This window comes from Vombatus ursinus, unplaced genomic scaffold, assembly GCF_900497805.2.
Source record: "Vombatus ursinus unplaced genomic scaffold, bare-nosed wombat genome assembly UNPS02015106.1, whole genome shotgun sequence".
Lineage (NCBI taxonomy): Eukaryota > Metazoa > Chordata > Mammalia > Diprotodontia > Vombatidae > Vombatus > Vombatus ursinus.
Window position 1 is genome coordinate 829,718 of NW_020954884.1, and position 12,625 is coordinate 842,342.

At 36.5% G+C, this 12,625-nt stretch overlaps 1 protein-coding gene across 1 annotated transcript in view; it reads right to left on the reverse strand.

The window, feature by feature from the left end:
* Window positions 1-12,625, reverse strand: part of SPEF2 (sperm flagellar 2) — a 222,718-nt gene that overhangs the window by 137,795 nt on the left and 72,298 nt on the right. The window contains exons 8-9 of the mRNA XM_027846244.1: window positions 7,613-7,801; window positions 5,540-5,727 (exon numbers count right to left, since the gene is read on the reverse strand). Of these exons, the coding sequence (XP_027702045.1) occupies window positions 5,540-5,727; window positions 7,613-7,801 (377 nt within the window). The remainder of the gene's footprint in view (window positions 1-5,539; window positions 5,728-7,612; window positions 7,802-12,625) is intronic.

Below are 12,625 nucleotides of genomic sequence, written 5' to 3' on the forward strand. Positions count from 1 at the left end.
TAGATATTTTTCTGACGTTGATATAGAGAAGAAAATACTCTGGCTCCATAATATTTATGTAGCTAGTTTGATATGCAACAGTTATAAATGGTAGAACTCATTGAGCCAGGTGGGATCCATTGGTGCTATGGTTCTTAATGTTTACTTGTGGTCTTAAATTGATCCTGGTTTCAAACACTGGATTGAACACCTCTATTTTAGTAGACTTAAGTAAATTAGAAGAGCAAATCGGTGTTAGAAAGCATTATTGATTTGGTGGGCATGCTAATGAATCAGTACGGTTAACATTTTGGACCTTCATAGAGGTCACTATCCTTGGCTCTGGCCTCTTTATATCTTACTTATGGCATTGCCACCATCAACAGAAAATATAAGCTTGCCTATCTATGTCTCCCTCACTATTATGTTTCTAAGGTATAAGCATGTGCTTTCAAAAGATGGACAAGGGAGGAAATCAGTTGTTATTTATTCCATTGAATCTCTGTATGAACATCATATACACATGCCTTGCATTTTGCTTTTCTGCTTAAGATTTCTGTTTCCCAGGAATTTGGTTTTCTCTGTTCTTACAGCCCTCTCTCAGAGATAAGGTCATTCATCCCCTATGTATTAAGTTCCCCCCACTCCCTACCTTCTCATGAAATGCCTTGCATAACAACGTACCAGAAGATGTCATTAGGACACAGTTAGGACTTTTGCACTCAGGCTTCCACAAAGATTTACAAAATCTGCCTCCTACTAAGGAGAATATATGGCTGTCTCTGTACTGGAGCAATGACCTGCTTATTGGAACACACCTTTGTTTACTGGAGACCACAGCATATGGTAAGTTGAGGTCTGGGGCCAGTTGTGCCAAAAGGCCTGCCACTTCGTGGCTAGTGTAAAAATACTTGGGAGGGGAGGAGGCTGCTGATTTCTACCTCATCTTATGTATCTTTCAATACACGTCACTAATCTTATATGTCACTTATGCATGTTAGTTATGGCACCGTGCAATTAAAACCCAAAGCACACAATCAATCAGACTAACATACATCTCAAAACTAATAAGCCCCAAAAGGAAGTGATTATCACCATCATCTCTCTATTCTCCTGCTTAAAAAAAGTAGGCCTCCAAACTTCTCTATTTCTTTTGAGGACAATTTGTAACCTAATTTTGTAACCTGTGAATCATTTTTTGACACATTCTTGTCCTGCCTGATGTGCAATTAGCTAGTCAATTTTGGTAAAGTTTGTCTCCTTCTTGCCATATACTCAATCATCACCCTTATTCAAACTTCTTTCCTGGGTTGCTGTAATAGCCTAGTAATTGGGCTTCCCACTTCAAGCCTCTTTTCTCTCAGATCAATCCTGTATTTGCTTCAATACTCTGATGGCTTTGTGATTGCCTCAAGGAAAGTATGCCCTCCAGTGGTCTATGTTGCTCCTGACCGATGTGTTCTCATTCTTTCGTTGTTGTTCTCATTCTTAGATGCATTTCTGCATCTTCCCGTAAAACATCCTTAGGGGATCTAAGCAATGTGATTAGAAATGTCCTCTTTATCTCTTGACATCACATGGCCTGTTTATATGTTATCTCTTACTCCTATTACATGACAAGGTCCCTTCCTTTGCATCACGTACCTCTTTAATCATATCTTTATATACTGTGTTAATATCTTTTAGCCTATTCATACCTTCCATGCATCATATGTCTTTCCATCAAGATTTGGCTGGCCTGGAACTGTAGTTCTTTGGAGATTAAAGTTATTTCATGCTTCTTGCTCATATAACATTACTGGAGGACTGTTGGCGTTTAAAAATGGTTCTTTGTTTCAGAGACAAGCTTGAGGTTAGAAGTTCATAAAAAGTGATGTATGATATTGTAAATGTAATATAGTCTATCTGTCTCCTCCTATTCCATTCTAGACCCAGACTGTTGTATTCATCTGTATGGTCAGTTCAAGATCTATGGATTGGTGGACACTGTCCACAGGGTGTCAGTCTATCTCAAAAATATTCTTTGTCCACTTGGTTTTCCTTGTGCAAGTAGTTTGGCTGAAGTAATTGAACTGATTGTGGATCATGCTTAGAAAACTCTACCATGGTTCAAGGCTTGATGAATCAGCACAACCTCTCCTACAGACAGGAGACTTTACAAGGTCTCTGCCATTTGGATTATGTTGGGCATTCTCCATGATGGTGGCATTGTTTTTGCAACATATGTCTACCTAATTCATTCTTCATTGAATATTTATGATTAGAGGGTCAGAGTGGTCTCTTTTGTTACCTGTCTCAATGAGGAATGTCTGCCTTCAATAAAAGCATAGGAGACATCTTATTGGAGGATGATCTTAAAGATAGCAATATACATTTTATACATATACATATATATATTCTTCTAGTGAATCAAATGGTGTTCTGTTGGTTTTTAATCAACAAATAACAAACGCAGCAGGATTTTGCATTCTCTGAATATTTCTTCTGATGATATGAGTATAAAAATATGATCTGCTATAAAATAGTTTGCAAAAGTCTCCCTGCTCTCTTTTCATCAAGAATTTCCTGAACAAATTATTCTTATAAAGCTTTTGTACAAAAGGAACATTATTTATATTAGTTGGTAATTATTGGTGTTTTTCAATCATTTTATTTTGCTACAAAGAACATCCAATTTTTCCCCCGAACCATTAGTATCCTTTTTTTCACATATCTTGAGAATCAATTCCCCAATGACTTCATATTTTATCAACTCCATTTCCTTTATGTATATTTGGTTCAGTTCACCTTTTCTTCCTTATTTTCTCTATGGTTATTTCTACTTCCTCATGCAGTACACTGGAAACTGTGACATTAAGAGTTCAAATACTTTCATTCAGCTGTCACTGAAGGAGAGGATAGTTTGTTGTAGTAATTCCCCTTTTTTCATGTATGTTGTCCTAATTTCTTCAATGCTCTTTGGATGACATGAAATAATTAGGTTTCAAGTCAATCTCTTTATAAACTTTGTTTTTGCTCTACCACTTAAAGATATTTTTATGTGTAGATGTTGTTCCTAATATTCCACCATCATCCTTTTCATGATTTTACAGATGAATTTGTATTTTAAACTTAGCTTTATATTAGAAACTGGTTGGAAAAGTGTCTCCCAGTAGTTGTGTCAAAGTCCTTTAACCTCTTAATGAACATAACAATAACTTACCTAAAAGGGCTGTTGTGAAGATCACATAAATAATGTTTATAAAACACTTACTATTAAATATTAAATTAACCTTAAGTATCCGCTGTTACTATTAGTGGTAACAATATTAAATGAAATAAGTCAAGTGTTTCCTTTGATTGCCATTTATCTCTGCTTAGCAAAGAGATCAAACATTTACTTGACAAATTAGCTTCCAGGATAATTTAGTCTTTCAGTTGTTGGATTATTTACATTGACTAAAGTTCCTTAAGAAATAGTAATAGTCTGTGTCAATGACTGTTCTTTTATCTGTTTTACTTCTTTTCGGCATGGCCATAGTTATTTTAATTGCAAGACATTTTTTTTCCATTTTTATTCTTTCTCTAATTTTGTATTATTTCTATCTTTGCTCTAACAAATCAATAATCTGACTGTATACTGTGAAACTAATTCAAAATGGCTCCTATGTATCAGTTTTTTTTCTATTCTTCTCACTTTTGTGTGTGTGTGTGTGTGTGTGTGTGTGTGTATTATTTGATGCTTGACATATCAAGTGTCTCAACTCTTTTGAAGAAAGTATTCATGATTTATTGGCTTAATATTTTGGTGTAATCTCCAAACCTTTGACCTCTTCTGTCTCTTATCTCTGAGCCACATTTTCCAACCTATTATTTCTCATCCTCTTCTACTTCTTCCTTTGCATTGAAGGCACCAAATTTTAAAGTACATGATGAATCATGTTGGAAGGTCTTATCAAGCTCTTCATGGAATTCTTCTGTCTCCATCCTCTACAACAGATGATGGTGCCTAAGCTTCAATGTAGGGTCTTATGACAAATGGCCATCATGAATACAACATCCTAAGGTGATAGACAGTCCTATGCAATATTTCTTTCTGTAGGATCCTTCTTATTGGTTGCTATATTATCAGGCTCCTCTTTCTTCAATCCATTCCCTACATATAGTTCATATATAATCTTCCTAGTCACAACACAATTAGATCACCTGTCTGCTCACAAACCTTGAGGATAAAAGACAAATTTCTCTGTTTGGCCCTTGTTAAAAGGTTTCCCTAAGGACCCTCTGAAGGAATTCTTATCTTTTCCTCATTCAAATCTTCCCTGTAACCTGGCCCTTGTATCTGTTTTTTGTTTTTGCTTTATTTTATTCTGCTCCATTAGTTTCTGATGATCTGACTTTTTTTTCTTGGACTATGAACCTCCTTAATGACTTTGCCCTCTGATATCTGTTATCCTGAGTCTTGTCTGTCCGACTTTTGACCTATTGCATGAAGAATAGGGAAGGGTCAGGAAGTCAGAATGATAGTTTCTTTATCTCATCCTGATTCCCAGGCCTTGTTCTCATCCCTAATATACTCCTGATCACTTAGACTTTGTTTCAGTTTCAGTTTTAATCGCTTCTCAGCCAGTATCTAACATCTATATCTGAGTGGGCCCTGGTGTGACAGCAAAAATGAAACATAACTTTTAGAAAACTTTCCCCACCCTTTACCTGAATTAAGGAAGGGAATTCTATGATTGAATATATAATTATATACATATATATTTATATATAATTGATCTTATCATGTCTTTTTTCATGAATATCTTCATAAACATTTTATGCTATATTATCTAGGAAATTGTTAGAACCTCTGGGGAATACATAGGTCATTACAAAAATCTCTGAGTTTCAGCTTTCTTATAGATAAAATAGGAATAATACTTGCAACATTTAATTCACAGGGATATTGTAAGTCTAAAATCAGAAAATATATGGAAAGTGCTTCACAAACCTTAAAGAACTATATAAATGCCAGTTATTACTACTACTACCACTACTGCTACTACTACTACTACTACTACTACTACTACTGCTACTACTACTACTACTGCTACTACTACTACTCCTACTCCTACTCCTACTCCTACTACTACCACCTCCACCACTACTCTGGTTAGCATATGAATCCCATGAAGTTCACAAAAAAACTGCATAAAATTTTATTATTCAGATATCATAATGGCATAATTTTGTATATGCTTATAGCTATAATGATAATACTTTAAATTCCTGAATACTTTTAGTCTTCTAAAAAGGTCAAAACATCTTACTCTCTTTTGTATGTTGGTTATATAGAGCTATCATTATCAAGAGAAAATCTGAGGTACAGACAGAAATACAGTGATTGTCCAAATTCCTGCATCTTAACACTTTCTGAGTTAAAACAACAATGAAGGTCTGAGGAGGCCAATGTCTTTGACTTCTGTCAAAGAACTTGAACTCATTCTACTAAAGCTGAAGGCTTTACCAATCCTTTCTTTTTCTTTCTCTGCTTATTTGTTTTCCATTACACTGATTATTAAAAGCACATACTTACTTATGAGTTAAGTCTCGATATTCTGCTACTTTAGTTGAGAAATCAATGATGTGGTCCAAGATTTCTGCGCACATTGTATAATGCTTTTTATAACGAGCTTGAGCTCTTTCTGCTGTTATTCTTTCATGAATTTCTATTTCTTTTTGGGCTTGTTCTTCATATTCAATCTTGGCTTGTCTTGCAAGAGCCTAAGACACAAAATGAGTAATTCTGTAAATAACTGCTTAATTTAACCAGAATAAAAAATGATAATTCATCAAACTTCATTGGAAAGAGAAGAAAAACAGTGACACTCACATGCGTGTGCCTAGAAAAAGGCAAAGAAGAAGGATGATACAATTACCTAGATAATTTAGATTATAGGGAAGAAAGAGCACTCCTGGTCAAAATGAACCAAAGTACTATATTACTCACATTACTTTGAGTTTATATTACAATTTTTTTTAAATGGGAGAAGATTAAGAATAAAATCATCGTTCTGTTTTCCCTAATATCAGACTGATTTCATCTTAATAAAGGTAAGAGTGTGGTCATTCAATTCGGTGCGTACCACTGAAGCTTTCTAAAACAAAATTGTCCTTTCTTAAAATTCTCCAGAAATGACTTTTGTTTTTAGGTACTGTAGTTTAATATATTTGACCTATAAAAAACAGATTGGTTATTGACTATAAAGATGACCAGTGCAAGACAAGCTTCTCATTTGGATTGAATGTCATTACTTAGCCTAAATAAGCAAGCAGTGCCCACTCTTAGACTCTCTTAGGTATACTCTGTGTCTTGGCTCTGGAGCGGCAATGAGACTGACCATGGTGCACACAAGATACTTCAGGCAAAATAATTAAGCCAAATGAGACTCTGACTATATTCCCTAGCAGCACAATAAATAGCAGTACCCAAAATAATAATGTGGAGATGGTAGCGAGAACCCAGACCATCATTTCCAAGCTGCTGTAATAAGCTATCAAGACCTGGACCTACTTACTTCCTCAATCTTCCATATCATTTTGAACCTTGCCAAAAACAAACAAACAAACAAACAAAATCAAAACAAAACAAAACAAAAACGATACACCTGCACTGAAGATCATGAGAAGCTAGTGTAAATACCTGCTTTTCACCTAAAACGAGTAAGAATGGAGTCCTTGAAATGCACGTCTGATATCCATCCCCAGGCATCTTCTCTGGCTCCGCACATGCCCCTGACCATTTTGTGGGCCTCTTCCACTTCTTTTCCCAGGAAAAGATCCCATGATCTTTATGGCTATTCTTGAAAAGATGCTAACTAGTAGCTAGGCTTGCGTATCCTCCACCTATTCACATGCCTAGTCCTCAGAACCATATTCTTTCCATATGTGCTTACTCTGATGTTTGCAATCTAGAACCTCCCTTACCTCACAATTGTTTCCTGAGCAGATGTAAATGACAGCTGGTAAGTTTCATTGTTGCAGGAATTTAGGAGAATTTACAAGTTTTAGTTAAGAGACAGAAAATACTGAATGAGTTTTCCAGACCTGTAAGTAGTTCTATTTATTGTGTTTTTGGATTGAGTTCATATAGAAATAGTTACCACGAAAACAACAGCAACAACAACAACAACATCTTAGTTTTACTGCTCCTGAGTATAAGCAGCCTCTATCAGCAGAGTACAGGCAGCTCCCTAAAATTCCATTCTCATCTATTTTATATATTATATATTTTCCAAAGCCTAACTATTCACACATTTCAGTATACAGGTGAAGATTTAGAATAGAAGACGATCCAAACGTAAAATCTGTAATTCAATTTCTTTGGATGCCAATCTGTTTTCATAGGCCACATGTAAGAGGCTAGAAAAGTGAAACACAAGCAAGGTAAGTTTTGGTTTTAACTCAACTACTCGCCATTTCCTATTCGTGCCTTGCTCTTGCTTTCACTGGGACCTTGCAAAACAAAACAAAACAAAACAAAACAAAACAAAAAAACATGTCTAAGCAATATATTAAATTCCAGAGGCATGATACCATTTGTTTATATGTGGCTTAGGAAAATGGATCAAAAGGAAACACAAAAAATTTTAAGGAAGAGATATTTTACTGCTTCTCTGTCAAGAGCATCCTGGAAATCTTTTAGTCGTCTTTCTTCATATTGTTTTTCTCTGAAAATTCTGTTTTGCCATAAAACTTCCTTTTCATGCCGAACATGCATGAGCTGCACAGCAATGCGACGCTCCTGCTGTGACTGTCTCATTAGACGGTTAATGAGTTGTTCTTCTCGGTAAGCCTCCTAGAAATGCAACATTGTAAGATTCAGTTATTCAAAAAAACTTTCTAAGATTCCAAAATGTGTCATGCTTATAAGCAAATAATTTAAGCTTTATGTTTCTTTAAACAATGTGCGATATTTTTAAATTTTAAAATCTAAATTTAACATTTAATTTTAAAAGTCCATTTTAATTCTAGAAGTTCTTGTTTTCCTCTCCGTAACCCCATTTGAAGTTTTCTTGGCAAAGATGGTGGAGTGATTTGCTGTATCTTTTTCCATCATTATATACAGGAGGAAACTGAGGCAAACAGGATTAAGGTCACACAGCTAGTAAAGGTCTGAGGCTAGATTTGAACTCAGGTTTTCCTGACTCCAGGCCTGATGCTATAACTACTGCACCACGTAGCTGCCCCAGTTCTAAAATAGCAGTATGCAAAGCATCACATAAGTTTTGCAAATAACAAGGTGAGGTGTCTGGGTATTTTTAAATCATTATATATACCCTAACATATTCAAAATGCAATATTATTTCCTCTGAAATTTGATCATAAATAGTGTTTTAAATTTTTTTGAATTCTTGGTATTTTATTTTTCCCCAATTATATGTAAATTTTTTTAACATTCATTTTAAAAACTCTGAATTCCAAATTCTCTCCCATCCTCCTGCCCCATGGGCTGTAGTATACCAGTCACTAATTTATGCACTCCTGGCCAGCCTGCCAGGGTAGGTTGGGCCTTTCCCAAGGAGTCAGTCTGGTCCTCAGCCAGCCTGCAAAGGAAGTCACTAGTATCATCCTGGAAGCCTTTCCAGCTGAGGCTCATGTGTCCCTGGAATGATCTTCAAGAGCCCGACATGAGTATCAAAGCAGGAGAGTTTTGGAGGAATTTTTCTTAAGAAGGACACTGGAGTGTGGATAGATGTGGCCTCCCTTTGTCCCTATTTCTTCTCCTTGATGGGCATCCTGTCTTCGTCTGTTAAATGAAAGGACTGGAGCCTGCTGTTAGTGAGGTTCCTTCTCACTGTCATGTTCTAGGCTTGGGTCTATTTTAGACCAGAGACTGGTACCTTTGTCAGGGAGAGCCCCAGGGGATGGCCTCCTCCATTTCAAGATAGCTTAGCATGTGTATCCACTCTTGATCTTTTTTTGTCATGGTCCTCTTTGGAAACAAAGGACAAACAGCCACACCCAGATTTGTTTTTTTTTTTTTAAAGAGCCCATTCTTTGCTTCATTTTTATTAAGCCGTAATCACTGAATGGGCACTGTCTCAGTCAAACTGAGACCTGTTGAAGACCTCAGCTTGAAAAGGCCAAGGTCCCCTACTACATCCTGGGCCATCTCCAGTGGTCCTGATCCATATCTGGACACTGGACCCAAATGGCTCTGGAGGAGAGAGTGAGGCTGGTGACTTTGCACAACCCTCCCTCACTAAATCCAATTCACTTGCATGTCATGGTATCACCTCCCTGATGTCATGGTCCTCTTTAAGAACAAAGGACAAACAGCAGCAGCAGCAGCAGCAGCAGCAACCCCACCCTCTTCATTGAGAAGGCAAGCAATTTGATATAGATTATATATGTATAGTCATGCAAAACATATTTCCATATTAGTCATGTTATGAAAGAAAACACAGACCAAAAAAAAAAAACCAAACTCAAGAAAAAAAAAAAAGAAAGCTAAAAAAAACAAAACAAAACAAAACAGTAGGCTTCAATCTGGATTCAGCCACCATCAGTTCTTTATCTGGGACAGACAGCATTTTTCATCCTAAGTCCTTCAGAATCGTCTTGGGTCATTGTACTGCTGAGAATAGCCAATTCATTTACAGTTGATCATCTTACAATATTGCTGTTACTTTCTACACAGTATATTTTACTTTGCATCTGCTCATGTAAATCTTTTCAGTTTTATGAGCATCCTGCTTATCATTTCTTATAGCACAATAGTATTCCATCACAATCACATAGCACAATTTGTTCAACCATTTTCTCAATTGATGGGCATCCCTCCAATTTCCAACTCTCTGCCACCAGAAAAGAGTTGCTACAAATATTTTCATACATATAAGTCCTTTTCCTCTTGTTTTTTAAAATTTTTTTTGGATACAGACCTATTAGAGGCACTGCTAGGTCAAAAGATATGCAAAGTTTTATAGCCATTTGGTCATATCTCCAAATTGCTGTAAAGAATGGTTGAATCAGTTCACAACTCCACCAACAGTGCATTAATGTCTCATTTCTCCCACATCCCTTCCAACATTTGTCATTTTCCTTTTTTGTCCTATTAGCCAATCTAATAGGTATGAAGTAGTATCTCCGAATTGTTTCAATTTGCATTCCTTCAATCAATAGCAATTTAGAGCACCTTTTCATATGGCTATAGATAGCTTTGATTACTTTATCTGAAAACTGTTCATATCTCTTGATCATTGATCAATTGGCCCCTATTTTTATAAATTTGACTCCGTTCTCTATATATTTGAGAAGTGAGGCCTTTATCAGAGAAACTTGCTTCAAAATTTTTTTCACAGTTATGATTGCTAAATGCATTTCCCTCCATTCTATTCTCATTTATTCTATTCTCTCTCTCTTTTCATCCTTTACCTCCTCAAAAGTGTTTTGCTTCTGACTACCATCTCCTCCAATCTACCCTTCCTTTTATCACCTCCTCCCACCCTTGTCTTAGTCCATTCCCCTCCTACTTTCCTGCAGAGTAAGATAGATTTCTATATCCAATTGATTGTGTATGTTATTCCCTCTTTGAGTCAATTCTGATCAGAGTAAGGTACACTCACATGGCCCCTTTCTCATCTCCCCTTCCCTCCATTGTAAAAACTTTTTCTTGCTTCTTTTATGTGAGATAATTTATCCCGTTCTATTCTTCCCTTTCCCTTTCTCCTAGTGCTTTTTCACCCCTTATTTTTTTAGATATCATCCCTTCATATTCAACTCATACGTTTGCCCTCTGTCTATATATACTCCTAACTGCCCTAATAATGATAAAGTTTTTGAATTACAAGTATCATCTTCCTATGAAGGAATGTAAACAGTTTAACCTTGTTAAGTCCTTTATGATTTGCCTTTCCGGTTTACCTTTTTATGCTTGAGTCTTGTATTTGAAAGTCAATTTTTTTTTTTATTCAGCACTGATCTTTTCATTCAGAATGCTTGAATGTTCTCTATTTCTTTGAATATCCATTTTCCCCCCTGAAGGTTTACACTCAGTTTTGCTGGGAAGGTGATTCTTGGTTGTAATCCTAACTCTGCCCTCTGGAATATCATATTCCAAGTCTTCTGATCCTTTAAGGTAGAAGCTGCTAAAACTACACAATACTTGAATTATTTCTTTCTGGTTGCTTGTAATATTCTCTCCTTGACCTGGGAGTTCTGGAATTTGGCTACAATTATCCTGGGAGTTTTATTTAGGAGGTGATTGGTGGATTTTTCAATGTCTATTTTACCCTCTGGTTCTAGAATATCAGAGCAAATTTCCTTGATAATTTCTTGAAATGTGATGTGTAGGCTCCTTTTTTGATCATGGCTTTCAGGTAGTCCAATAATTTTAAAATTATCTCTCCTGGATCTATTTTCCAGGTCAATTGTTTTTCTAATGAAATATTACACATTCTCATCTATTTTTTCATTCTCCTGGTTTTGTTTTTATTGTTTCTTGATTTCTTATGAAGTCATTAGCGTCCATTTGATCAATTCTAATTTTTTAAGGAATTATTTTCTTCAGTGAGCTTTTGTACTTCCTTTTCCATTTGGCCAATTCTATTTTTTAAGGAGTTTTTTTTTTTTCTTCAGTGAATTTTTGTGCCTCTTTTTCCATTTGGCCAATTCAGCTTCCTTCTCCTCACTGGCTTTTTGTACCTCTTTTACCATGTGGCCCATTCTGTTTTTTAAGGTTTCATTTTCTTCAGTATTTTTTTGTGTGTCTCCTTTACCAAACTGTTTTTCATGATTTTCTTGCATCACTCTCATTTCTCTTCTCAATTTTTCTTCTACCTCTCTTACTTGATTTTTTAAAATTCTTTTTGAGCTCTTCCATGGCCTGAGATCAAGTAATATTTTTCTTGGGAGTCTTTGGGTGTTGGAGCTTTGACTTTGTTATCTTCTGAGTGTATTTTGATCTTCCTTGTCACCATAGTAACTTTCTATGGTCAAAATTTTTTTTCTCTTGTTTGCTCATTTTTCCAGTCTATTTCTTGACTTTTAACTCTTTGTTAAAGTAGAGCTCTGCTTTCAGGATGGAGGGCTTCCCTCTGCCCCAAGATTCAGGGGTTTTGTGCAGCTGTTTTCAGAGATACTTCTAGGAACCTGTAAATTTTCAGTTCTTCCAAGATGGTATGACCTAAGGTGAGGTACATTTATCATTCTCCTGGTCTATGCTCTGGTCTGTGAGTGACCACAAAGCACTCTTTTTTTCCCTGGAACTGCAACAAGGGTCTCTACTCTAGTGCAGCCACAAGCTCTAGTAGGCTAGTGCTCCTCCTTGCTCTGGGACTGCTACCCAGGACTGTGACCCTGATCTGAGTATGGGCAAAGCAACAGAGTCCTACCTCCAGTGCAAGTGAAGAGACCCCTGTAATCTCCTTCTGACCAGCTATTTGACCCCCTTGACATCTGTGGGCTGAGAGCTCTGGAAGCAGATGGCTGCTGCTGCTGATCCAGTGACTCCCAAGGCCTGCTCCTAGTTTGCTGGGGCCTGGTCTGTGCTGGCACAACTTGCACTAGACTGTGCTCCATTCTCACTAAGGTGCAACAGACCTTTCCTGCTGACCTTCTAAGTTGATTTTGGCTGGAAAATTATTTCATCCTGTCCTTTTATGGATTCTGCCACTCC